The sequence below is a fragment of the Hyaena hyaena genome, unplaced genomic scaffold (genome assembly GCF_003009895.1).
Source record: "Hyaena hyaena isolate Hyena2069 unplaced genomic scaffold, ASM300989v1 scaffold_35, whole genome shotgun sequence".
In the NCBI taxonomy this organism is placed as follows: Eukaryota; Metazoa; Chordata; class Mammalia; order Carnivora; family Hyaenidae; genus Hyaena; species Hyaena hyaena.
In genome coordinates, this window is record NW_024080667.1 from 2,321,716 (window position 1) to 2,349,670 (window position 27,955).

Sequence of the window (27,955 nt, forward strand, 5' to 3'; positions counted from 1 at the left end):
TCAGTTTCAACCATCTGCAACTTTATTCCAGAGCAGAAATAAGTCATTTCCTAACAATAAATATAAAAAAAATAATAATAAATTAAGGTTCGAAAAAAAATACCCAACAAAACAAAATCATTAACACTGACAGAGTAGTGAGTGCTGTCTGAAGGAGATGGAGACCGACGGACCAGCCCCCAGCCTGGGAATGTCTGACGTAGGCCATCGTCCGCCCCCAGCCCTGGCCGGGCCCCCCCGCCACACACACATACTCTCACAAAATACAAAATATACACTTAAAAAAACCTCAACACAACCAACCATCCTGCGAGGGGCCCCGGGGAAGCAAGATTTGGCCCGCGGGGGCTGAGGACAGGGCCTGGGGGCTGAGGAAGGCACCAGGGGTACCCGGGGACCCGGGGACCCAGTGGGTGTCGCCCAGCTGAGTTAGCTGGCTGTCCGCTGTGGGTGGGACTGGAGGTACCCTGTTCATGTGGTCACAGGCTGACCCTGCCTCCCACCTCCTGAAACAGCAAGGGGGAGGTCAGTTTGGAAATGTCCTGTGTGTCCGTCCGGATGCCTTGGAGGGGCTCCTGCCCGAGGGGACGCTGGGGCCGTGGTGGTCCCTGCTAAGTGCTCGGCAGTCTGTCCTTCGTTGATGAAGAGGCCCCCAGCTCGGGGTCCCTGAGCGTCTCCTCAGTTTAGGCCAAGGTGTCTTCCAAGAACCCCCCCACCCAGCAGAGGCCTCAGGGTGGTATCCATATGGAATAACTAGAAATAAATAAGGTCCCTGGTGGCCTAGTACAGAGCTGGCAGAGATGCCACTCCATTTCTTCAAGTATTCTTGGCCGAGGGGGTTCGAGGCCAACCGGGGCTCAGATGGGGATCCCGACTGTGTTCACCTGGTCCTTGAGTCCCAGCAGGCTGTAGGCAATGCGTTTCTGGTGGCCAGGCAGCCGCACCCCAATCCTCTTGATGTCACTGTGGGTGAGGGAGAGAGGGACTTAGGGGCTGGCTGGGGGAGGCAGGGAGATGAGAGGGCGCAGAGGGGGCAGAGACCCGACCGAGGTTCTGCATCCCGAAAGCTCACTACATCAACAAAGTTAGAGAAGCGATAGAAGCACAGACTCTGGGGGTGCCGGGAGGGGGTGGGTGCAGTCAGTTAAGCGTCTGACTCTTGATTTCAGCTCAGGTCATGATCTCAGTTTGTGAGTTCGAGCCCCACATCAGGCTCTGTGTGGACAGTGCGGGGCCTGCTTGGGATTCTCTCTCTACCTCTCTCTCTCTGCCCTGCCCCCCCCCAAATAAATAAATGAACTTTAAAAAGCACCCATAAAAGAAGCACCAACTCTGTGAGAAGCTCCCCCCCACCCCATCACGTCTGCACAATGATCTTTACAGCAGGTGCTCTTTATAGCTCCATTGTGCAGATTAGAAAACTGAGACTCAGGGAGGTGAAGCCACACAGCCGGGAGGTGGAAGCGCTGGAAATCAGTGAGCCAACGCCGACCCTGGCTCGGTCCTCACTGTGTCCCCAGCTGAGGCCTCTTCCCCAGGCAGCACTGACACCATTATCCATTGCAGGGGAGTGGGGCCGGGGGGCAGGGAGGTCTCTTCCCAGCCACCACTTTATTTCACCCCTACTCCCTCTGGGTGCCCATTGCTGACAACTGAGGAAGAACTCAGGAAACTCGCAGCGGGAGCTCAAAGGTTAAAGTTCCGCCGACTTCCAATGGGAGGGGCTTGTGGGTCATCAGTCAAGTGACCAGGTCACTCCGAGAAAGGGGTTTTCCCTTTAGGAACCTCAACTTCCTCACCTGTAAAATGGGATGGGTGCCTAAGCGGAGGCTGGCAGACCCCAGAAACTGGGGGCAGAGGGGGGTAGGGCGGCATGGGTGCCAGATGGAAAGATGTGCCCAGGAGCCCACAGCCCTCTCCTGCCCCCCTTTCCATGCCTCTCCGGCCTCTCATAAAACCACTTCTGCTCCCAGGAGCCCTAGAGCAGGAGGTTTATTGCTCACTCGGGGACTTTTCTCCTCCACCACCCGCACCCACCAGCCCAAACCCGTGAAAACACCCAGGTTTTTATGGGCCGTCTCCTGGCTGTAAACGAAACTAATTATATGGTGCAGGCTCCTGTTTGCAATTCCGGAGACATGACTTTCCCACAGGCTCTGGGAGCCCTCGGAGAAGGTGCCGAGCAGGGAAGGGCAGACCCAGGGGCGCGGGGAGGGCGGCTCACGGACCTCCAGGAAGGGCTGGCTGCGCCCACCGCGGCGGGAAGGCCAGGAGTCGGACCCCTAGGAGAACGTTCTAACCGAGAACGTTCTGACCGAAACAGCTGGGGTGCTGAAAACACAGTGCTGTTCCCCCCACACCTATGGGTCTCAAAGTGCGGCTCCCGGGGAAGCACCTGGATCACCAGGGAAGGAGGCACTTACTCAAAAGGCAGGATCCTGGGCCTAACTCCAGACTCTGACCTTAAAGTTCTCCAGGTGGGACAGGGAGTGTGCATTTTATAGGGTCCCAACGACCCTGATGTATGACTCCCCTGGGGGTTATGTGAGCACTAGGAGGGTAACAGCAGAGACCTAGTCCCCTGGGCCCCAGGACAGGCCTGGTCCAGAGTAGGTCCTCAAGGAGCATCTGCTGAATGAATGAATGAATGAATGAATGGCTGCTTTAGGGGACACAGAGTCAGTGCCTGGGCCGCCCCTCTCCCAGGTCAGTGTAGTTAATCAGAGGTTATTCCCGAGACCCATCCAGGAAGCAAAAACTCCGGGCTGGGAGGCAAGAGGCTGAATTCTAGCCCCTGCCTTCATCAAAGCCTGGAGCAGGTCCCGTCCTGTCTTTGGGTCTCAGTTGCTTTATATGTAAAATGGGAAGCTTTAGTTACCTGCTCCTGAATCACCTCCCCCAGCTCCATTCTCTTTCAGCACAAAAGAGACCCTGATGGCCTTCCTTGCCTCCTTTGCTACCAGAGTCACACAAGGTGAGAATCACAGACCAGCCGATGCCTGTGGCTTTTGGAGACTGTCCCTGCCTCAGCCTCAGTTTCCCTCTTGTCACTCCCATCGACTCTCATCACGGGGGTAGGGAGACACATGACGGGGGCTACCTTTTCCCTGAGCACTCTCAATGCCAGCCCCGGCCCCAGGGAAATTCAAAGGCCACACGTCCCCCACCTGCTGTGTGCAGGCCTCGGTCACAGAGGGAGAGAGGGTTCCTGGAGCCTCACACGTAATGATCCGTGGCCTCAGCAAACAGCCCTCGGCACCAAGCCCACGCTGAGGACACGCAGAGACCGTAAGCCCCATCAGCCTGGGCCTCCGTCACAGAAAGCTGTATTGTGTCGCCCCACACGGGACAGGACCTTTTGTCAGACGGGGCGTTTTTCTGGGGTACAATGTCCGCTGCTTCCTTAGTTCCTCAAAAGACACCTAAAACCACTAGTCTAGCTAGAAACCCGAGCACCTCCAAAATAATGTGGTGAATGCTCAGTCTGAGAAAAGGTGGCCGCCGTGGGACCACAGGGGAACAAGTAGCCAGCCCTTTGAGGGGGACAGAATGGGGGGAGGGGAGGGGACACTGGAGCCTAAACCCCGACCCCATCGGGGAAAGTGCTGAGTTCTGAGACCCGCTCACTGTCCCCCACTGGGACTCACAGCACCTGTAGACACAGCCTTCAGGGTAAAAAAGTGCTCTAAGATCCCCATTCATTTCATTTATTTGAAATCAAGGAGGCAGTGGTGGGGAGTCACGCAGGCCTCAGCTCTGGGTGGGAGGAGGACGGAGTGTGGAATGACTTCCTGCCTTTATTCAGGCCTTTCAAAACAGCACACATGCATGCACACACGCGTGCACACACACACACACAGACACACACACACAGCCTCCATCCATCCAAGACAGCCCTGTCCCCGCTCGTGGGAAAGGAATTGGCCAAGGAGCACCCCGGGCTATTTCGGGAAGCTTCCAAGAACATATGTTTCCTGTAAGCACTTCTCCTTGCCCTCAGCTCTGCTCACCCACAAGAGAATCTGTGCTGTCCCCAGTGGGGGCCCCCTTGGAGGGGGCCCAGGGACCCTGGCATTTGCCCACAGGCTTCGAGCTGAAAACAAGGAGGTGGAGGAGAGAGGAGAGTGATGTGGATTAAGCCCCTACAGTGCGCCCACGTGTCACCTGCGCTGCACCCACGCCACCTGTACAGCAGGGAAATAGAAACCAAGGCTCAAAGATGGAACCCAATTTGACCAAGGTCCCCTGCTAGGAAGTGGCAGATGCGGGACCTGAAGCCAAAGTGACTGCAGAGCCCGAGCTTGGGACCCTGCCGCTGGCTGGCAACAAAAATATCCTGGGACCCGTCTCTTCTCTCCTCATCCCCTGCCAGCTCTGTCCCCGTCTGACTCCCCGTCCCCTGGGACGCACCATGGCTCGTCTAAGAAGCTTTGACCAGCAATCAGAAGGCCCTGGAGAATATTCCTGCTCAGGCCCAGATCCCAGAACTTCTGTGACCCAGAACTGTGGGAGCCCAGGTCGACCCCTCCGTGTGATTCCCAAAACCTCCCAGCCCCAGGGACTGTTCCGGCCCCGACCTTGGACCCTCTACGAGCTGGGCTATTGGGACCTAATGCTATTTTTAGAGGCACAAAAGGCTAAGAGGATAATGTCTTCTCCCTCCTGGGGCAGGAAGAGGTGTCTGAGCCAAGGCCATGCCGGGAAAGTTCCCTGATGTTGGAGGGGGAAGCGGAGCTCCCACGGGGCAGCCTGAGATGATACAGGGCCATACCCTGGGCCGGGGCAAGGGCAACTGGCCCTTCTTGCCAGGCTGGACGGCGGGCCCAGAGCCAACCCCGTGAAGTCCAAGGACTCTGCCCATTTCTTTTCCGCATCCTGGATAGGAATGCTGCCTCTAGCTGGCCGTGTGACCTGAGGCAAGCTACATAGCCTGGCAGCCTCAGTTTCCCCACTTGTTTGATGAGAAAAGTAATAACATCTACTGACAAGGCAATCAGGAAGTTCAAGTAGACAATGGCTATGAAGACAGGCCTTTCCTTCCCCAGATTCACAGCTACAGACTGCGTGCCCTGAAGGAGCCCACGTAACCTCTCTGAACCTCGGTCTCTCTGTTAATGACCCCCATGGTGCCTGAGTTCTGGGGCCCTGACTGGCCAGGGCTGGAATCCTACTGTGCCCCTAGTCCCTAGTGGCCATGGGACCCTGGACAAGTCACTGCAGTTCCCTACACCCCTTTTCTCACCTGTCTGGTGGGAATAGTGACAAGACCCACCTGCCGAGTTAGCATGAACTTGGATTCAAAGTGCTCAGGCACCCGGCCGGCACCTAGTCAGCCCCTGATGAACTCTGCTCTTATTACAATCACTATTATTTTCCCATTCTGAAAAAAAAGATGCAGGAAGATGGGGGGTGGGGGCCAGGAATGAGTGCCCAGAATTGTTGGCTTCCGGCCTGGTTCTGCCCTTCCTGCGAAGCCTCTCCCCTCCAAAAGAGAAGGAGAGAGAAAGAGTAAGGGGGAGCGGCGGGAAGGCAGGGGGCCAGACTCACTCGTTGGTCATCTGTACCACCTTCTCGATGGCGGTGTAGCCGGCTGCCAGGAAGTGCTCTGTGTACTGTTGCATCTTGATGGACTCAAGCCACTCGGACACCGTGCGAAAGGGCACGCCCTCGGAGCCGCTGGTGCTGGGCAGCCGGATGGACACCCTGCAATGGGAAGCACCCGCCTGCTGCTGAGGGACTGCGGCGTCCAGGTTCCCAACCCGCTGCTCCCGAACCTGGCCAACTCGCCCAGCTGTCCTGTGCCTCAGTTTCCTAACCTGGGCAACAGGGAATAAAATCCGGGAGGGTTCAGGGAGACAGGCTGGCGTGTCGCGAGCACTCTGCGTGTATACAGCTCCTCCTGCCCCCGCTTCCCCCACGGGCAATACCACCACCAATAACCACAACATCAGGAAACGTTAAGATTCAGGTTCCGGGGGGCACAGCCCCAGCCTGGCCACCGGCCAGCACATAAAATACTTTAATCGCCCTGTCTCAGCTTCCTCATCAACAAAAGGTGGATAATTATAGGACCCATCTCATCGGTTGTTTGAATGAGTTAAAACACGTTAGGCACTGAGCACGCTGCCCAACACACTTCCCGTATATGTCGATGGCTTCTTTTACTATTATGTGAGCCCCCGTCCAGCGTTAAGTAATGCCGAGCCCCCTGGCCACCAGCCCCCACCGCCAGCTACATTGCAGTAGCTCAGGAGTACAAGTAGGGGCCACCACGCACAGATGATATGGCACTAACCGGGGGTCAAAGTCAGCCAAGGTCTTGAGGGAGTCGGGAGCTCGGATGAGCTTGTCGAGGATGCTGACGATGTCGGCGAACTTGGGGCGGCGGGCGCGTTCCTGCTGCCAGCACTGCATCATGAGCTGGTAGATGGCGGAGGGGCATTCCATGGGGGTGGGGAGCCGGAAGCCTTCGTTGATGGCTTTCATCACCTGGGAAGGCAGGATGGTCAGGAGCGCCGTCACAGGTGCCGAACGCGGGCAGGGTCCCCAAGGAGGCCTCCCCGCACCGTCCATGCAGGTGGGCAGAGGAGGGAAGGGGAGCCCCAGAAACAGAGGGGATGAGCCTCCCTTCTTGAGTCAGACACACAGCCTTCAGAGGTACGAAGGGCCAGTGCTAAGGGTCTGTTTCCAGAGCTCCTCGGAGGAAAGGGCTCCTGACCCTGTACCCTCCAGGGCACCCCAGGCCACAGCCAGGCCCCCTCTGGTCTCGGGACATCTCTAGGAGACCCTCCTTCAGCTAGAGCCCTCTTCCCCCTCCGTCTCCAGGCTGCGTGAGGCACCAAGCATGTGTGAGCGCATGCGCACACACGCACACACACACACACACACACACACACACAAATGCATACATCACACGCACACACGGGTGCACACACACAGGAACACACACACACACGTACCCCATCGGCTTGTTTCCTTGTCCTTCCACTGACTATAAGCAGGGACTGGGTCTGGAGCCCAGCACAAAGCCTGGCACATAGTAGCCCCTCAATAAACATTTAGTGAACGTACCAGATGAAGACTAGCCTCCCAAACTCCTCTCTGCCCAGCTACTGGGGTTCGGAAATGAATCATGGGTTTCAGTTCGGCTCCAGAGAGGGCAGGTAGCCCCGGGGCGGGGGGGGACCTACCTCATGGTTCGACAGCTCCCAGTAGGGCCGCTCGCCATACGTCATCACCTCCCACATGACGATGCCGTAGCTCCACACGTCGCTGGCCGAGGTGAACTTGCGGTAGGAAATGGCCTCCGGGGCCGTCCAGCGGATGGGAATCTTGCCACCCTGCAGGGGATGCAGGCCCGGTCACTACTGTCCCTCTGGCCAGCCCCAGGACAACGGCAGCCAGGCCACACAGAGTCAGGGCCCCTCCTCCACGCTCCCTGGAGTGTCCTTGCCTCCTGAGGTCCATGCCCAGGGCCACAGAGCGCAGGCTGCTTCGCCCTCAGGCCCTTCTCCTCCGGGGACGACAGCGGCCCCAGCACTTACGCTGGTGGTGTAGGTGGCCTCAGGGTCATCCTCCAGCACGCGGGACAGGCCGAAGTCGGACACCTTGCAGACCAGGTTGCTGTTGACGAGGATGTTGCGGGCGGCCAGGTCGCGGTGCACGTAGTTCATGTTGGCCAGGTACTTCATGCCGGCCGCGATGCCCCGCAGCATGCCCACCAGCTGCAGCACGCTGAACTCGCCGTCCTTCTCCTGCCAGAGCACACGTCTCAGCCCCCAGCCCCAAGCCCAGCGGGCACCCTGGACCCCTGCCCTCAGCCCCCAGCCCAGCAGGGCACCCCGGACCCCCCGCCATTAGCCACCAGCCCCCAGCCCAGTGGGCACCCTGGAGCTCCTGCCCTTGGCACCCAGCCCAGCAGGGCACTCCGGGACCCTCAGCCCTCAGCCACCAGCCCTGAGCCCGGCAGGCACCCCGGACCCCCACCTGCCCCAGCCCCCAGCCTCACCCGAAGGAACTTGTCCAGAGCCCCGTTCTCCATGTATTCAGTGATGATCATCATGGGCTTATCTGCAGAGAGTGGGCACAGGTGTGAGGGGATGGCCAGAGTCGTGGACAGGGGCATGCTGGGGGTGGGGGCATGTCGTCTCTCACATTTGGAGACGACACCCTCCAGGCGGATGATGTTGTGGTGGCTGAACTGGCCCATGATGCTGGCCTCGCTCAGGAAGTCCACCCGCTGCTTCTCTGTGTAGCCGGCTTTCAGCGTCTTGATGGCCACGGGCACCTCCTTCTTCCCCGACGCCTTCAGGGTCCCCTTATACACCTCCCCAAACTCTCCTGAAGGAAGACAAGGCAGGAGGGGCACAGCCCTGTCAGCCCAGGGACTCGGGCGGTCCCCACCGGGTCCCGGGCCCCTCTGCCAGTGCGCCACACTCACCTGCTCCGATCACCTTCTGCCGAGTGACACAGGATGGATGGATCTCGGTGGTGAACTTGAGCACAGCCTGGTTGGGGTCCTCGTATGTGTGGGGGTCCACGTATGTCTTTAGGGGCTTTAGTTGTTCTGGAAGGGAGAAGGAGGGGTGGGGTCACAGTTTGGAGAGGGTCCCTGTGAGGGGTTGCCCAAGTGGAAGTGGAGGAGGCCACGTGACCACTGAGCTTCTGGCTCCGCCCCTTTGAGCTGCTCACAGAAGCTCGGGGGCCCCTTGCAGAGCCCCGGGAGTGCCCTGGCATCCCCATCTCCACCACAGGGCAGGGGATGGCGGGGCGGGGAGGGGCAGGGAGGGGCGCTGCGTCTCACCCGACTTGGAGAAGTAAACATCCTCAGAGGACTGGCGGGTCCGCAGGCTCTTCCTCCTGAGAGAAACCCCCCAGAGAACCAAACACACAGGGAAGTCAGTGACCTGCTCGGCCGGGAGCCCCCTGCTCCCCTCAGGTCCTAGGCGGGTGTTTGGTGCACTCAGCACTCTGCTCAGCGGGCAGAAGGTGCAGGGAAGGCAGCAGGAGGGGCAGGAGGAAATGAGCAAGCAGGGCTCACTCCTTGGGATCTACGCCCCGTACTGGCCCCTTAAGTGGCCATAATGAGGGCTTTCCTCATTAGGGCTCCCAGGGCTTCCTGCCTGCGTGTCCAGAGGAAGTGTGGACACACCGTTACTAACAAGAGCAAAGATAATGACCACCACATCCTGAGCCCCTGGGGCATGCCAGGCGCTGCGCTGGGCCCTTCACAGCCACCAGGAGGCAGCGATTAGATTGCCATCAGCCCCATTTTCCAGACAGGAAACTGAGGTTCCCACCCCCTCTGCGTCTCAGCTCAGCCCTTGGGGAGGCCGGGCGTGGGCTCCCACAAACCTGCGATGGATGAAGACGCCGATTCCTCCTAGCACCAGAAGCAAGACAACGCCAACAACCACACCGCCAATCACTGCCATGTTACCAGATCCTTCTGTGGCTGTCAGGGAAAAACAGTTGATGTCGAGGGAACCCTTCCCCCTCCTCACTCCAAATCATGGCAACGCCCCCTTTGCGCCCAAAGCCCCCTTTAGGGACCCAAGATGTGTGCTGGATGCTTTTACTTGTGATGGTTCATGAGAATATTTATTCCCATTTCACAGATGGTAAATGACAGGTCCTCCCCAGGGAATACAGCAAGCACTACCAGGTGTGTGGGACTCCTTCCACAACACAGGATTTGAACCGAGTCTGCCAATGCCAGACCCCATGTCCCTCCTTCTCACAACACTGCCCTGAACTGCATGTCCTTGGTCCCCCACCCCCAGCCCTCAATTCTGTCCCCTCCCTGGACTTGGGACTAACCCACCACAGGGCTATCCCAGGCCCAGGCGGACCAGGAGGGGGCATTGCTAAGTTCATTGATCCATTTCCTCTTCCCAGAGGTCCCAACTGTTCTGTTTTGGGGACCTGGCCCAGCCCAAGCCCTGGTATCCAACTCACACAACGTCTGGAACTCATGAATCTTGCTGCCAGCGCCCTGGCCTTCCTGCGTCAGCGCCTGCACCTGGACCAGGTAGACGGTATCTGGCGCCAGGTCGTCTAGGGTCACGGAGAAGCCCTCGGTGCGGCGCACATTGTAGCTGTTGGAGTCCCCCTGTGGGCGGCCACGGATAGAGGGGTAGATAATGAGGGCAGGGCAGGGGTATCGGCTCAGCCCACCAGAGACCACTCCCAGCCCAGCCTAGCAAGGCGGCTCACTTTCGCTAGCAAACTCGACGCTCTTCTTACGGATGAGGGAACTGAGGCTCAGAGAAATGAAGTGAGCCACTCAAGGTCAGAGCCAGCAAATGCATGAGGCAAGACTCAAAACCCAGGTCTGTCTGATCATCAAGACCAGTCTTTTTTAAAAAAATATTTTTAATGTTTATTTATGAGAGAGACAGAGAGAGAGAGACTGGGGGAGAGGCAGAGAGAGAGGGAGACACAGAATCCGAAGCAGGTTCCAGACTCTGAGCTGTCAGCACAGAGCCCAACGCAGGGCTCAAACTCAGGACCGGCAAGATCATGACTTGAGCCAAAGTCAGAGGCTTAACCGACGGAGCCACCCAGGCACCCCCAAGACCAGGTGTTTTCCCGCACCCCAGCTATCTCTTCTGAAAATTCCAGAACACTGTGCCTTCTCTCCCACAACACTCTGCTGTGCTGGCCTGGGAGAGGTGACTGTCAGGAAAACCCCAGGTCTCAGTGTCCTCCTCTGCAGAATGTGGTAAGCGCCTCTGGCCAGCCGGTCCCCTGACTGCAGCTCGGCCCCGACCCCTTCCAGTTACCTTCTTGCGGTAGGTGACCTCATACTTCCACACTCGGCTCTGCTGCGGCGGCGGAATGCTCCAGGAGACACTCAGGGAGGTAGTGCTGCGGCCCTCCAGCTTCACCTTGGGGGGCTCTGGGCAGGACAGTGGAGGGTGGGGGAGGGGGGTGAGGAGCCATGTGGTGGCGGGGGGTGAGTGCACCCAGACCCAGTCTCACCCAGAGCCCTGGCTCCTCAGATCCCAAGCCGAGATCCTTAACTTTGGGCTCCAGGGCACAGAGCCGCAGGCCCTGGATCCCGCGAGCCGGCACATGTGGGGTGCCCTATGAATATTTATGAGCGCATAAACTCTAAAAGTAAAACAACAGCTGACTCTTGGTATCACCTGTCTACGGACCAGGCACTGTTCTAAGAGCCTCATATGGAATAGTTTATTGAATCCTCTCAATAGCCCTATTATTACTTCCATTTTACAGGTGAGGAAATTAAGGCCCAGAGAGGGCACAGAGCTCAGAAGTAACCCCACAGACTTTGACTTTAACCACCTGCTGCAGCCTCTCTCTGGACACAGCTGGGCCCTGGGTGGCTGCCCTCCGGAAGCCCCACCGGGGCGGCCCCAGAGGCCCACGTGGGGGCCAGCCCTCACCTGTCTGGTTGATGCTGACGCTGGCGGTGCGGAAGCTGCGGCTGGCCACCAGTCCCGAGACACCGTTGCGGGCCTCCACCGCGAAGGTGTAGTTCATGTGCGGCTCCAAATCACTGACAATGACGCTGGTGCGGGTCAGCGCGTGCGGCGGCTCGGAGTAGCGCACGCTGGCCTCGCAGGGCCCGCACTCGCCGGACTCGGGCCAGCACTGTTCACAGGTAACGCTGTAGATGATGTCCTCACGGCCCCCGCTGTCCTGGGGGGGCGTCCAGCGCAGCTCCACTTTGGCGCCCATGCCCACGGCCGTGAGGTAGTGTGGGGCGGAGGGCGGGCCTGCACAGAGGGCAGAGTTCAGGCCCAGGGAGCCCGGACAGGTCACGCAGCGCACCACGCCCAGCCCGGCCAGCCTCCCCGACCCACTGCAAGACTCACGGGTGCAGGGCATCGACGGCAGGTCTTGGGGTGCCCGGAAGTAGCCTTCCTCACACTCACAGAAGGTGGCCCCCTCGGGGGACAGCAGTGTGTGCATGGGGCACTTCAAACAGGGGCTCTCGGACACCTCGGACTTGAAGAATCCAGGGGAGCAGGCTGGCAGACAGAGGGACAGACAGTTCACACCCTCAGCGACGTTTTTAGGGGCACCTCACCAGGGGACCCCACGCAGGTTGTTCACACACCTTTAGGGGCCTGTTTTCTCCTTGGTAAAACATCTTGTGATTATTATGCTACTTGTTAACCAACTTGGATTTAAATTTTTAAAAAATTAAATTAAAATTAAAAAACAGTAGATAAGGAGTGCCTGGGTGGCTCAGTTGGTTAAGCATCCGACTTCGGCTCAGGTCATGATCTCACAGATGGTGGGTTCGAGCCCCTCATCAGGCTCTGTGCTGACAGGCAGCTCAGAGCCTGGAGCCCGTTTCCAATTCTGTGTCTCCCTCTCTCTCTGACCCTCCCCTGCTCATGCTGTCTCTCTCTCTCTCAGAAATAAATAAAACATTAAAAAAAAAAAAGTAGGTAAAAAAAAACATCTTGTGATGACAAAATGCAAGGCAGGCACTTAGCCCCTGCTGGGCACCCAGGAAGTGCCTCCCCGACACCCCCCCCCCCGCCCCGGGCACCAAGCCTCTGCACATTCCCTCTGCTCTCAAAACGAGGGCCACCTTGAGCCTGGTGTTCAAGGCTTACATCTCGCCTTTGGGCAGACCAGCTGGACGGGTCCCCACCTAAGCTGCAAGCCGCCCAGGGCAGTAGCGACATCTTCACCGTTGCCGTTTGTTGACCGACTCGCGCCACCACCTCAGCCGATCGGCCAGGCGCACCCGCTCAGGATGCCCCCGGCAGGTGTTCCCCCACCCCAGGACCCGCTGCCTTCCTGTTCCGGGGCTGGCCCACCAGGAAGCAGGAAAGGCCAGACCCCCCGGCACCTTCTGTGGTGCTGCCTCCAGGATCGAGTCATTTCCTCCACTCACAAGGGCCGCCAGGAAGCAGCTTTTCCTCCCCCCCTGCCCCCCGCCCCGTGGAAGGTCCTGGCCTGGCCAGGCTAGCTAGGGGCTCAGGCACCTGACTGCAGAGGCTTCTTGCTCCCGCCAGCCTAGCCTAGCCTGCCCCAAGCCCCTTCCTGGCCTCACAGGCAGGAAGCTGCCCAGACGCAGGGCCCACTCTCCAGGGCTGCCCGGGGCTCGGGCAGCTGCTGAAGTGGCCGGGGTGGAGCGGGACCACCCTCTCCTACTACCTCTTCTACACCCCTACCGTTACTGCCCCTCCCTCCGGCTTATTGTGCAGACAGTGTCCTGAGATACCTCCAACCTTAGTGCCAGGTTCACCGTCTGCGGCGCGCCCCCGGAGATAAGACAAAGCCCCTGAACTCAGGGGACAGCAACACACGATAACGTCTGCCCTACTCGGGGCGGGGGGGCGGCGGTGGCGGCAAGACCTAAGGAGGTCTGAGGAGTCACAGTGGGGATATTCCAGCTGGGGCTTAGAGGCTGAATAGGAGTTCGGTGGGGCAGAAATGTTGGAAGAAGAAGGTCGGGCTGAGAAAGAACAAGACTAACACAGAAAACAAACACAGAAAGTACGAGTGGGAGCAGGAGGCGATAAGGCTGACAGGTTTGCAGGGACCAGGCTGAGAAAGGCCTTCAATGCCGGGCCGAGGAGCCAGGACTTTATCCCGGGGACAGGAAGGCCATGGAAGGATGGAAGGCTTGATGTAGGACAAAAGGGCACAGTCAGATCCACACTGTCAAGAAACTTCTTGGACAGTCTTCCTCTTCATCCAGTTCCCTATGTGAACGGAGGTGGGGGCGGGACTGGGGGGCAGGGGACCCCAGGGACATGTGGGCCGTCCCTTCCTCCCCGTGCTGCCGCGTCAGAACCTCAGCGCAGGCCCCGACGGGGGCGCGGGCCGCAGGGCAGGGGGCTCGCCACGGACAGAGGGGCCTGGGACCCGGCTCCTACTCCTGCAGAGCCTGGAACCCCAGTCACAAACAGCGACCGACCGCTGATTAAGCACCTACTGTGTGCTGCTCCTGAGCCAAGCAAGCATTTGCCATCCATAGTCCCCGCCACGAGCCTATTGAACTTGGGCCCTGTACCACTCATTCCACTTGCGAGGAGAGGAGCCTGATGCCCAGAGAGGCAAAGCCGCTTGTCCAAGGTCAACAAGCTCCTAAGGCACGAAGCCAAAACCTAAACCCAGGACCCCTGACTCTGAGCCCCTCTCCTCCCACAAATATCTCCATTTAGTGCAAAGAGAAATCAACATTTCTAAAAGGAGCCTGAAGAGACAGGAGATGAGTCCTGACCTGCTTCAACAGTCAGAAAATCCCAAGACTAATTTCAGAGCAGCTGAGGGTGGCCAACGGGGGGGGGAAGGGCGGTGGCAGGGAGGGGGTGGTCAGCGTGTGTGGCACCTCTTTGACATAGGTCTTCTCTCAGCCTGGGCACATTTATGGCCAATGCGAAGGAAGGGTAGCATCAACCCCGGAGTGTGGGCCGGGGAGCCTAGTCTCCTACCGCACTTCAGAAACCCACGTGCGTGTTGCATTCCTCCCTATGTATCTGTTATATTATAAAAATAGCTCTCCTCTCCCCAAATGTTCAAGCAAAACTGAGATCCCAGAAAGCTGGGACATTTTATGCTGGGATCTCAGCCCCCCTCCCAAGTGCCCTGACTTGTCCCTGGGTAAGTGCCGGCTCCAGGTGTCCAGGCCCAATGGAGTGGGGGTGCTCAGGGCCCCCAGAACCACCATCACACCTTCCAGCCCAGGCCCTCAAGCTGGGGAGGGGCCCACAAACCCCCACGCTAACACTCTGTCGAAGGCGTTAGCCACCTGCAAACCCCCCACGATGCCCCCACTCCCCACCAGGAGGTTGCTCCCCAGCGCCTCCCTGCCCCCAAGCCCTATGCCAAGAGGAGGAAGGTGGAGGGGGGGGAAGAGTCAGTCTCCATTCTTTGGCCCCAGAGCCCGGGGGTGGCCTGACTGCCGGCAGGAAAGAGGGAATTTGGAGAGATTTCCGCTGCGGATATGCCAGATAATACAGTGGAGCGGCAGCATCAACAGAGCATGTACTTGCCTGACGGGAATGTGCTGCCCCCTCCTCCAGCCGCACGACTGCAAGGGGCTGTCCCCGGGGCTCTGGGGGGTGTGCCCGTGCTCGGGGGCGCCCCAGAATTCACGTGGAGGACACCGGCAAGCCCCCCGGGTCTTTCTGACTTTACCTGGTTAGATTTCCCGGCGTTCTGGACACGCAAGCGGGGACGGGGTCACACACTGGGTGTTCCCACACTCACATACACAAAATGCCCATCGTCCCTCTTAGCCAACCAGGGAACTCGTATGCGTCCTGCAATACCCAGCTTGAGAGCCTCTCCAAAGCCATCACAGGCTGCCCAGCTTCTGGCCCTCTTCTGCCCCATTAGGGCATCTATTACTCAATCTTCTGTTTACCAAATAGAAATTGGGTACTTCCTACGTGTCTGGCACACTCTGGGATCTGATAGAGAGAGAGATAAACACCGCTTCTGCTTCAGGGGAATTCACAGCCCGGCTTTCGCGCTCCATTGAAATTATTTCTGCTCACAGGAGGATCTTCTCTGAGGCTGGCAGCGCTTGGAGACTAAGTACAGAGTCCTGCGCCCCAGCACGGGGCTGGCACGCAGTAGGTGTTCAGCTGACATCTGTTGACCGGGTGGATGTAGGCAAATGAGCAAATGAACGTGCAAAGATGGCAAAGCCTGGGACGCGTACATTAAATGCCCATCCCAGAAGAGAGACCCGGTGGGGTCCAGGAGACCCAGCTGCCTAGTGCAAGAGCCCGGCCCAGGCACCCCCGCGGACAGCTTCCCTGGGCAGGTCACCAGCAGGCCCGGGCCCCACCGAGCAGGAGAACTAGGGCATGGCGGCTGCACCCAGAGCTGGACCCCGGTTTTTCCAGTTCTTGGTGCCCGCCTCTCAGATGGCAGCATGGAGTGACTTTAGGGACACACGCCTTCTGGAGTGACGCAAATCTAGCCGCTGGCAGAGCCCCTCCCCCTGGGCCCAACCACCTCCCAAACTGGTAGTGGCGAGGTCACAGGGTCAAGAGGCCACAGCGGCAATGCACCTGTGGCCAGTGACCTCCCCAAGCCACAGGGGGGGGAAGAGCGCGGACTTTGTCTCAGGCAGCAAATGGTGACCCAGGAGTCATCGACCTTGTTGATGAGGGGAAATGATGAGGGGAAATGACGGCTCCAGGCCCTGGTGGCTTCTCACTCCCTGGCAGGCTCTGGCCCCATGTGGGGAGGTCCCCGTGGCTACCACCTTGCCCCCCTTTTCACACACCCTGGAGAATTATCTTCAGCACATTCCTCCACCGTGCCAGAGATAAGCCTGGCTCTCCCCCCACCGCCAGCCTCCGCCTCCTGCGGTCTCCCCACCACCAGCCTTTTATCTTCTGTTTGCTTTCCCTGCCTCCTTCCTTCCGTTCAGGGGACCCACTCACCTCCGGAGAGGGAAGGAGGGAGGGGCTACCCCGCTGAGCTGCCAGGGTGTGACTCTGCCCCCTGTGTGAGCTGAGGGCGGGGCAGGCAGGGCACACGGGGTGGGGAGCGGTCATCCCATGCGTGGCTCCCACCCAGCAGGCCAGAGGAAACCACAGATATCAGGCCCGGTGGCACTCCCCAGGAAGGGGACGTGCCCACAAGTCAACAGCCCACAGAGCCACTGGCCTGAGCGTCATGTCCTGACTAAGCAGGTATTCTGCCCACAGCCCCTGACCCAGCCTGGGGCCACCCTCCCCAAAGACCACCTTAACCAGAGCCACCCCCTGCCTAGAGGATGCCTCCCCTTCCGTTTTGGACCCACACCCCTGCCCTCACTAGGCCTGGGCCGCTCAGGATGCCAGCGCTTGGACCCCGATCCTTGCCGCATGAGGTGAGGTCACCCAGTCAACAGCCTACTGGCCGTCCAGGTTCTTAGGCTTTCAGCAGGAAGTCACAGGAGGTAACTGATCACGAGACCAGAAGGGGTCCAACTCACCCATTTTACAGATGGGGAGAATGAGGCCCAGAGGGGACTGGCCAAGTTCATACAGTTTACGGGTAGGACACATGTCAGGGGCAGCGAGCTGGGGACAGTACACCGCCTGCTTCGTACCAGGTGCCAGCTCTTTTGGTCACTAGTCACTGTTTCCTCTCTCTGGGCCTCAGTTTCCTCATCTGTAAAATGAAGCTAAAGTCTGCAGCCTTTCTGAGTTTGCGAAGACTGAAGGAAACCATGTGAAATGCTCGGCCTGGTGCCTGGACTAGGGTGTCCCTACGAACCAGGTGACGGAGAAACTAGGCAGGAGGCATGCCCAGGGGGCCGGGCCCCTTGAAGGAGCTGGAGCCGCCAAAGAATGAATTCCCCACACACGGTGCCCGTCTCCAGTTCTGGCCTCCCAGCTGCTAGGCTGAGCCTTTGGCCAAGGCCGCTGGCCACCTGCTCACCTGGCCGGCAGTGCCCACGGCTGAGGCGCCGGGCAGGCCCCCAGCAGCTCAGCCGCCGATGCCAGCACAGGAAGCGGAGACAAAGCCGCCCCAAGGGAGATGACGAGGTCAGCCTGAGCGACTCCGCTGTCCCCCGGGGCAGGGCCGGGGGCAGGGCGGGGGACCCGAGTGAAGCTGGCTCATTCTTGACATAGCTCAGAGAGCTCTCCGGGCAGTGTGCCCACCTGTCCGATTGCGGCACCTGGGAGGTGCCTCCCTGCCGTTGTCCGTTTAACTCTTTCCTGAGTGCCAAGCTTCCTGGGGAAAGAACCCTGAAAAGAAGCAGACTCTGAAGATGACCTGCACCAGGTGCTCTGTGACCTCAGCGAATCCACACCCCTCTCTGGACTCCATTTGTCGTCAGGAAAAGCCCCTGTGGGAGAAACTGGGTCCATGGCGCTGTGGAGGGCCAGGCGGGGGGGCGGGGGGGCCTGCACCTGCCTCCACTTCTTCTTCAGTGTACTTCGTAACAGCCCCCGCTCGCTCTCCCTCCCGCGCCAGGACCCACCAGCCAGAGACTGCCCGGAGAGCTGGTCTCCTGGCCACGGGCTGAGTCAGGGATTCCAAAGGAACTGGTCACTTCCCGCCCCATTTCCCGGCCCATCCCAGCCCGGAAGCCGCTGCATCACCTGGATTCAAATCCTGACATGACCACACACCTTGGCTGTGTGACTGCAGGCAAGTCTCTTTGCCTCTCTGAGCCTCAGCCTCCACGAGGTCGGCCGGACTGAGCAAGTGTTCCAATCAAGTGCTCGCCTGGCTCACACCTGCCCGTGAAGATCACCTGCCTACAGGACTTACTGGTTTTATCTCCGCTGGCACCCGGGTCAGGGGCTGCTGCGGACGTCTGCAGGGATCAAGAGCAGCGGGGCTGGGGGTTCCCAGCCATGCGGGTGCCCCTGGACCACACTGAAGGGACGGGTTATTTTGGTAGAGGGATCTCAAGGAAGAAAACCCAAGCCAGTGGGTGGCTCATGGTTGAGAAGGATCCACCAGGAAAAGTCGAAGATTTTGCTCGTGGAAATCAATCCTCCACACCCGGGGCCTACCCAGCTCTTCACAAACAAAGGCTGCCAGGACTCTGCCCGCCTCCCCACCCCCCGCCCGCCTCTAGGGGAAGGAAGGCTGCCCCCTGCCTTGCTGGAAAGAACACCCCCAACCCCAATGTCCACTTATCTCTGCAGGGCCTGAATCACCAGCCTGTGGAAAGTTTTCAGCTGCCCCTCACCCCCCCACCCCCGCATTCTTGTGTGAGGATGTCATGTGGGAGGAGCCCACTGGGCTGCCTGGGGGGGGGGGACCCACCCCGCGGTCATTGTCTGAAACTGGGAGTGTGCACTCGAGGTCACCTAAAGCAGAGGCCGCCTAAGGAAGAGAGGCTCGGACAGCAGGAGGGGGCTGGAAGGGCATTGGGGTGTTAGGAAGGGCCAGAGCAGAAACTACAGCACAGGCTTATGGCCAGAAAAGGAACTTCTCATCCAGGGGCTTACAGAGGGTGTTAAGCAAGGTTCTGAGGATTTGTTTTAAGAGGCAAATGAAGCCCTATCAGACAAGCCTTCAGTTCCTCCAACATTTCAACCTGCTTCATGTGTGGCAGGATCTATGGCTAAAAAAAACAAGTAAAAATCCTTCTTATTTTAGGCCACCGATGAGAGATTTACCCAAGATCAGCCGGTGGGTATGTATGACTTACAGGGACTAAACCCCAATTTCTCAATGTCCTGCTTATCTCAGCAAAGAAATTCCCAGAGAGAAAGGATGATGAGCTGGCCTTCCAAAGGTTGGCCTGCATTCCACAAATGCCCTGCCCTACAGCCATTTCTAGAAAAAGTCACCCATTGAAAAAATCCACATTGCTGTAGAGATTTCCGCTGTCACAGGCCCCGGCCGTGCCAAGCCACAGCCTCCTGATGTGAGCTCAGAAAGCCTAGGCCCCGTTCCCAGACAGAGTCCGGTATAATTGGCCCCCTCTCTGGGTCCCATTTGTCAGCAGAAGAAGATGCAGCAGGAGAATCTGGGTCCATGGCCCTGGGGATGTCGCACTTCCCTTCCGCTTCTACCTCAAAGCACAGAGTTTTCAAAAGTTCCCCAGGTAGTTCATGTGCAGCCAGGGGATTGAATCCTGGGTCTAATTCCCTCACCTCTGTGTACGAGAGAGCAGCCTGAGACCCAGAGAGGTTAGGTGACTTGCCTAAGGTCATGCAGTGAGTTCACAGAGATGGAATGAGCTCCAGAAACTGTACCATGGGTCCAGAGTGCTGGTATATAGTAGATACTTAAGTGATACTATGCAATGAATCAAAACTAACAACCACACTTGAAAGCACTTATGTGTCAGGCACTGACCTAAGCACTTTATGAGCATTAAGTCATTTGATTATCATAATTACCCTACAAGGTGAGCACTATGTTTTATCTCCACTTTACAGATGAGGAAACCAGGCACAGAGAGGTTAAGAAACTGACTTACAGCCACACAGCTAAATGCAGAGCTGAGATTTGAACCCAGGCATTCTTGTCCTAGAATCCTTACTCATAACTTCCACAGTATCCTGTTTTTCAAGCTGTTGCTTCCCAGTGAATGAGCGAATCCAACCATAAATAAGGAAACCAAAGTCCAGGAAGGCTCTTGTGATTTCCGCTAATAGACCCCCCGCGCATTGGAGTCCAAGCAGGAATGACCTTACCGGGATCTCACAGCACCAGAGCCGATGCCAGAACCCAGGACCACAGCCCGCACCCCAGCAGCCCCCTTTCCCGCCAGCCCTGCAGCGTCACTCACCCTGACAGGCATCTTCCACCTTCTCGTAGCCCTCCCGGCACAGGCACTGGCCGATGGGCACCAGCCACTCGCCGTCCACCGCGCAGTGCATGCGGGGCTCTTCGCCCCCGGGTGGCACCACAGCGTGGTCCACGCAGGTGCCAGCCACGGTGGCCAGGGAGGGTGCATCGGAGCCTGCGATGGTCTCGGGGAAGCGGGCCAGGCCCTGCAGCAGCTCGGGGCACTTCTTGTAGTAGACGCGGACGGAGAGCAGCGCCACGCAGGCGCCAATGTCCTGGAAGGCCAGGTAGAAGCCCTTGCGGCTGAGCGGGCCCACCGAACGCTCCTCCACATTCAGCTTCACGTGACGGGCCTCGAAGTCGCTGCTGACCGTGATCTCGTCGGGCGCGATGGTGTCAATCTTGGTGAACTGGCGCTTCTGGAAGTTGGTGCCATAGTCCACGTCCGACTCGGCGTAGTAGAGGTTGAAGGTCTCCTTGCAGGAGCTGGCGCCCCCGGGGAAGCTGTTGCAGTCACGCACGGTGAACTTGAGCTCGATGAAGATGCGTTCAGCTTCGCCGCGGTACACCCAGTTGGTGCGGAGCCAGTTGTCCTGGTCGCCAGATACCACGTTGCACACAGAGTACATGTAGATGGGCATGTCGTCCATGATGTTCTGCATCAGGTCCCACTGTGCACAGTGGGGTGGGGGGAGGGGGCAAGGAGGGGGACAGGTTAGTGCAGGCAGGTGCCCGAGGAGAAACTGGGGCCCAGAGGGCAATGCCCAGGGGGCAGAGTGGGGCATCAGGATGATGCTTTATAGTTCTTGCTATCTTCATTCTACAGGTTAGGAAACTGAGGCCCAGAGAGGTACTTCAGGTTCGCCCTTACACGCTACAGGTGGCTGAGCTGGAGCCTGTCCCTCCACATGGACTGGGAGCCGGGGTGGAGTCTGGGGGAGCCCGTGTGACCTCAGGGGGATCACTTAAGCTCTCTGAGCCTCAGAGTCTCTATCTGTAGGATGGGGACAAGATCTCCTCGCAGAATGGCTGTGAGGATAAATGACAGTGTCTACAAAATGCCGAGCACACTGTCTGGTGTGGGTAAGAAGCACACTGTCACACTGGCAGCCGGCATCCCCATCATCATCGTCATCATCATTTACCAGATGTGTGTGTAGGGACAGGTGTGAGCGGCGGGGAAAGGGTTAAGTCAGAAACAATGAGTGATGCCCATTATTTAGATCCTGGCTTTGGAACAGACTAGCACACGTTCCTCCCTCCTCTGCACACAGCTCAGTCTCCTCTGGGAAGACTTCCCAGGTTGGGCCACGTGCCACCCTCTGACATACCCCCTTTATCACAGCATTTGGAACCTATGTGCTGATAACCTCTGGTCTGGCTCCCACACTAGACTCTGAGCTCGCTGGAGCAAGGGCATCGTTGGGGCATCTAAATCTTTCATGTATCCCCAGAGCCTCCCTGGAACAGAGTAGGTGCTCAGGAAAATATTTGTTGAATGAACAAGTGAATGAATGAATAAAAGCAGAGGGGCTGGGGAAAGAGGCCCAGACTACACTATATGACATTGCCTAAGGCCCTTCTCGAATGCTCTCCGGCCTCAGTTTCCCACACTGTATACTGGCCAAGTTGGATTAGGTGATCTGTAGCCCCTCCTGGCTACACATTCTCGGATCCTGGAAGTCTACAGAGCCACGTCTCGGGCCTGCACGGGGCTAAGGTGGCCGGGGATAAGCACCTGACTCACGCAGAGCTGGCCAGCAGTGGGAACCGCCCCCATCCCCCAGAAATATACTTCTCCCTAGCTCAGGGCCCCCAGACAAACCCCAGAAAGCACCCATTATACAGAGGGGAAACTGAGGCCCAGAGAGCAGCAGTATCTTCCCCAAGATCACACAAGGTGGGGAAAAGGATCCCAGTGTCTTGCCCACCAGTCCTGGTCACAGTAGGTCAGGGCAGAGGGGAGGAAACTTGGGTGGGGATGAGGCAAAACAAATCCACCCCTAGCAGGAAGGGGAAGTAACATCTGGGGGAGAAGGGAGAGGGGTCCAGCAGGAAGGAACCGGATCCGGTTTCCCGGGCTATGGTACCTGAGAGCCACTGCTCCCTGTCTCTCCCTTACCCCTCACCTTCTGGGCTGGGACCTTGAGGTTAGGGAACCTTCAGCCCTTTCCCACCCAAAAGGCAGGTGGAGAAAACTAGGTGGGATGGGGGGCGGTCCTCTGAGCTTTGGCCCACTGGGGCACCCAAGGGTCCCTGCTCTGCCAGGGTCTTCAGCTGTCTCCCCAGGTCTTTCTGCCTCTCAGGTCCCTTCCTCTACCTTCCAACCCCCAGCCTACCCAGCCTGGGATGGCAGACTCTGAGCCTGGTGAGGGAAGCAGGACGCTGAGTTCGATCCCTGGCTGAGCTGTTTGATCTAGGCTGGCCCCATCCTCACTGGGTCTCAGTTTCCCCATCCCCATGCCCCTTACTTGACCTTGAAGGCTTACCCCTTTGCCATATGGGTGCGTGAGCCAGCCGAGTTCCCCTTTAGCTGCAGCGAAATCCAATAGTACGACTAGAAGAGATGGGAGGGAGGGCGAGTTAGCTTGGAGGCATCTCCAGGGCTCAGGCCATGGTGGGAAAGGTGAGAGTCCCCCAGGGGCCCTAAGGGGCCATGACAGATTCCTCAGCTCTCAGCTCTCGGAGAGAGACCCCGTTCTGCAGGGTCACTATATTGCAAAGACGTGTCCCTCGATAGATGGGGAAATAGGGACCGGGGAAAGGGACGGGACAGGGTCAAAGTCATGCAGCAGGCTGGGTGAGGACTAGGCCTCCTGTCTCCCAGGCCACAGCTCCAGCCACACCACCCCCCTCGGTCTGCCCCCCGCTGGGCAGAGCCGGACAGAGCTCAGCCCAGCAGGGGGACAGCAGCTGGGCAGAGAGCTGGGGCGGGCAGGACTGGTAAGTGACACCACACCGCCCCGTCTGCTTCCTGAAACAAGGCCCCTCAGCAGTACTTCACAGGCATGTGGGCCTTGGGGGCCCCCGTGTCTGCTCCTGCCACACACACACACACACACACACACACACACCCTGGCACAAAATATCCCCAACCCCACCCAGGCCGTGTAGCACACATATGCAGCACACGTATGTACACACACGTCTCCTGGCACTCCAAGAAGAGAGGGCTGTTAACAGGTGGGAACAGCTCCAGGGAGGAGAGGGGAGACTGATGGCGGGGGGTGTCTGGAAACTGATCTCCCCACCACAAAAGCCACAGAGCAGGCAGGATAAAGCTCGGAACCCATAGGGGCCTCTAGGAGAGGCCCAAGATACACACAGCTGGCAAGGTCCCCATGCTGGGAAAGTGGCCGGCCCGCCACGTCTTTGGGACCCCTGGCTGCTGCCCTACCAGAGGCGCCTGGGGGAACAGAGATGGAAACTTTTGGAGGGGACTTCCAGGCCCAAGAGGGACCAGGTGCCAGGACCATGCTGTCCCCAGAGAGCCATCTGGAGCCCGGCGAGGAACACACTGCCAGGGGCTTCCTTAGACGTGGCGCTGCCCTTGGGCAGCACCTGTCAGTCCATCTCTGGCTCTCTGCCAGGCTCGGTGGCTACAGCCAAGGCCCAAGACCCCAGGCACTGTCCCGCCTTCATTTCCAAGTAAAGCCCGGGTAGCTGCCAGGAGGTGCCACTCTTCCTAGAGGGCAGGGAGGCTGGGGCAACTCGGGCATGGAGCCCTATGCGAAATCCCCGGATTTGGAGGGTAAGACCCTCAGGTGGAGGGGGGAAGGGACTGAGCACACTTCCTTTGGACCCTGGAGCATGAAGAATATGACCTCAAGAGGCAGCATTCCTCAAGACCAGGACTTGGAAGAATCACTCTAGGGGCGGAGCCCAGGCAGGCAGGGGACAGAGATGGCCCGGTTCAGGGGTGGGTGCAGAGTGAGGGGACGGAGAAGGGTCTTGGAAATCCTCTCCTGGGGTCCAAATGCCCCGCTCCCCTGGTGTGTGGCACCGCCACCCGCCGCTGACCCGAGCCAAATCTCTCTAGGAAGGGCCCAGCAGCCCAGACCGGCAAGAGGAAATCCGATGTGGCACCTGTCCCAAGGCTATGGGGCTGGAGGAGAGTGCCTGGAGGGGGTGGGGTAGGGGCATGGATTTGTTCGGACATGCCCAGGGCCCAGGCTCGGAAAACTCACTAACCCCACTGGCAGATGGAATGTTCTGGCTACAAAGGAAGGAATCTGGGGGGTCCTGGCTCCAGCTAGGTGGGTAGGAGGACCCTGGTAAATGCCCCCCCCCATAGTTTTGCACATCCCCTCCTCCCCAGACACGTGGAAGCTGCAGTCCGTGCCCCCCAAGGGAGGGGGCTCATAGCTCTCAGGCTCTGAAGGGTTAACCTGGAACAGAGAGAACCCCACCACCCCTCCCAGAGCACACTCCCCTTCCAGCCCCAGGCCTGGCTCTAGAAGTATCACGGGGCTCCGTCTGAGAAGAAAAGAAGCCTTCACACAGGAAGGAGGCCCCCCCGGGGGCTTCCAGCCACAGCCCCCTCCCAGGAAATTCCCTAGAACCGATCACCAGGAACAGGACCCCGGGTGCGGCTCTCTCTCTCCCTAAGCTCTTCCAGGGACTGGGGGCTCTGGTTCCCTGGAAGGGGTGGGGGCCCAGGAGTCCTCGGGCTGCCCCCGGAGCCTTCTCTGTGAGGCCCAGGTTAGGCAGGGCTCATCCATGAGCCCTCAGTCCCTCACCCCACCCCTTCTCTGTCTCCAGTGCCATGACAGACGTCATCCTTAGGGGTCCATATTGCTTTCTTGGCTCAAACACAGCACTACCTGGAGGCATCCCTCTGCTCCCCGCATCCTGCTTTCACCAAAACGAGCTAACTCCTAAAGAAAGGGGGGAGGTAGGGGCGCCTGGGTGGCTCAGTCGGTTAAGCGTCCGACTTTCGCTTAGGTCATGATCTCGCGGNAGACCAAGAAAAATGGAATGTAGATATTTAGAAGGGAAACTAGGAGGACTTGTTGACAGTTGACATACACACTATGAAGGAGCGAGAAAACACAGGGATGATTCCTTTTTGTTGTATCTGAACAACTCGGTGGATGGGGCCTCTGCAATATGAATACTCAATAATATGTAAAGATAGGTTTTAAAAAGTGTTTTGAGGGGCGCCTGGGTGGCTTAGTCGGTTAAGCGTCCGACTTTCGCTTAGGTCATGATCTCGCGGTTCGTGGGTTCGAGCCCCGCGTTGGGCTCTGTGCTGACTGCCAGCTCAGAGCCTGGAGCCTGTTTCAGTCTGTGACTCCCTCTCTCTCTGACCCTCCCCTGCTCGCGCTGTCTCTCTCTCTCTCTCCCCTAGAAATAAATAAAACATTAAAAAAAGGGGGGGGGGAGGTAAGGGGCGCTGTGGGGCAGGGGGGAAGGGAAAAGGACACAGGGCAAACTGGGCTATTACAAAAGCAAGCCAAGGACTTTCCAGGGCCCCTGGGCACTCTCCAGCTCCCTTCCCATCAGCCACCTCATCGGCACCACGGCATCTGCGCCCAGAGACTCGGCATCCTCGGATAATCGGCCATGAAACCACAACACAAGGAGCCCTGGGCTCTAGCAACTCAAAAAGCCAGATGCTCAGATCTGACCCTCTCTGTGCAGAGGGCCCCGTCTGGCAAGGGCTGAGCTTGGGCCTCCCTCAGTTTCCCCGTTTGCAAAAGGAGGACATATTCGGTGGCTGCTGAGAATCTAACAGGTTCTATCAGAGACCACAAATCCATCCTGGCTGCTCTGCCCACAAGGAGGGGGCAAGAAAGGAGAAGGGATGTGAGCAGCGGTCTGGATTAAGGGCGGAAGGGACATGTGTGTCCTCCTCGCTGCCCACCGCACTGCCCCCAGGCAGATCCACCACATTCAGCCTGAAAACCGGAGAACATCCCCACTGCCCCCCCACACCACTACCCCCCGCCGTGGGCATACCTGGGGAGTTGTTCACAGGGGCTGTTGGAGCTGAAGCAAAAATGCTCCCCCAACCCCAGGACCCTCCAATACACACCCTTTTCCTCCTCAATCCCATGGAGGGGGTGGCTAGTGATCTAGGCTGGAGAAGGGACAATATAGGGCACAAGGACCAGATGACTCCAGGCTTCCAGGCACAGCTTGGCAGGCCGGGGTAGTTCTGCCTAATCCCCTCGCCCCCAGGACAGCCTTCCAGAAAAGCCTATAGAGATTCCAGCTGTCTTTCCCCTTCTCTGCAAGCACAGTCCCCCAAGAAGGGAGAGAACCCAAAGCTGGAGGGTGATGGTGGGGTGGTGAGTATTGGGGATCGCAGAAATCCCTGCCGCCCACTCCTGCAAGCTGGGACCAGGAGCCCGGACCCATCCAGGAACTGGGACAGGATGCGCCCCCCACCCCACCTCCACCAGCTCCAGCTCTGGCCTCTCTCCCTCCCCACTCGGAAAAGCAAAACCTCCAACCCCAGTTTGGGAGACAGAAAAAGAAACCAAGGCTCAAGGAAACTTCTCAGGGGCCTGGGGCTTCCGCTACGCTTCCCCCTGCTGAAGCCTGCGGGAGGCTCGCTCTGGCCAGGCCGACGGGGAAAGCTTGTTCTCGCCGTTGGAAACCGAAGCCGGCCTCGGCTGGGTGGACAGGAAGGTCCTCGGCCAAGGACAGGAGTCCTCATCCTCTCTGCGACCCTAGCGGAGGGGCAACGCCCCCATCCACACACCTGCCCCGCCCAGGGCAAAGTCTGCGGGGCCCCTCAGCCGGCGCCGCTCAGGGAGCGCTGGGGCGGGGGTGGGTGATTCAGGCCCCCACCCCCGGATGCCCGGACTCCCTGGTGGCCCTGGGGTGACGGCTCCACACCTCGAGAGACCGCGCCCCCACCTGCCGCATTTCCTCGTTCTGAGTCACCCCTCGCTCAGAACGCTTGACTTTGGGACTTCCTGTCCGCACTCGCGGCCCCGAACCTGACCCCCGAGCCTGGGAATGCCGGTCGGGAAAACAGGGTGGCTCTGCGGGGGCAGGTTGGCCCGAAACTCCCCCTGCGCCCTCCTGCCCGCCTGGAGGCAAAAGGGGGCGTGGAGAAAGCCTCAGGGAGCAGGGGCTTCCGCAGGGGGCTCCCAGCCGGCCGAAGAGCCCCCTCCCCAAAATGGGGGGCCTCCACAGGAATGCTTCTCGGCAAAATCGGACCCAGCGGGTTAGTGAAGATAGGTCACCAGGAGACCGATCCCGCGGAAAGCCCCTCAGGCACCCCATTCTCCAAGAGTCCCTCGCGCCCCCGTCGGGACGCGTTCCTGAAGCCGCCTCCCGGGCTGCGACCGCGTGGCGGGCACCGCGGGCCCTTCTCCGCGGCCTCCGAGCCCCGCGCGCCCGCCCGCAACCCCTGAGTCCCCGGAAGCCCCGTAACCGGGCTGGGATTCCAGATGCGCCGGGAAGGCAGCGCGCGCCCTCCCGACCCCGGCACGCCGGGGCTGGGAGGCGCCAGGTCGGTTTCCAAAGTTGCGCGCGTCACCCCGCGGGGCTCCGGGACGCTCGGGGTCCCGGGGCCCGGGCGGCCCCGCGCGCGCACTCACCTTCTTTGCCCTGCGCCGCGGCGGCCGCGGCCAGCACGCAGCCCCACAGCAGGGCCAGGCAGACGCGGGGCGCCAGACGCTCCATGCCGCCTCCTCGCCAGCCGGTCCTCGGCGCCCGGTCCCGCACGCCCGCAGCCCGCAGCCCGCACGCCCGCCTCGCCCTCTGCTCGCTCCCGCGGCCCGCGCGCAACTTCTCGCCT

General features: G+C 59.2%; 1 protein-coding gene across 2 annotated transcripts; it reads right to left on the minus strand.

The window, feature by feature from the left end:
* Nucleotides 1-27,895, minus strand: EPHA2 (EPH receptor A2). 2 transcript variants are annotated; one of them, XM_039229095.1, is made up of 17 exons: nt 27,756-27,895; nt 22,689-22,756; nt 20,201-20,870; nt 11,844-11,999; nt 11,412-11,744; nt 10,785-10,900; nt 9,958-10,111; nt 9,355-9,454; nt 8,804-8,859; nt 8,441-8,566; nt 8,009-8,340; nt 7,545-7,754; nt 7,191-7,340; nt 6,296-6,489; nt 5,548-5,703; nt 885-963; nt 1-506 (listed from the first exon to the last, which is right to left on the minus strand). In XM_039229095.1, exons 1-17 carry the CDS (start codon nt 27,838-27,840, stop codon nt 480-482), a joined length of 3,012 nt encoding a protein of 1,003 aa, XP_039085026.1. In that variant the 5' UTR covers nt 27,841-27,895; the 3' UTR covers nt 1-479. The 2 variants fall into 2 exon arrangements, with proteins under 2 accessions (XP_039085026.1, XP_039085027.1); XM_039229096.1 differs by having other exon boundaries at nt 1-963; nt 8,009-8,070; nt 8,155-8,340; nt 27,756-27,840.
* Between the last annotated feature and the right edge of the window lie 60 nt (nt 27,896-27,955).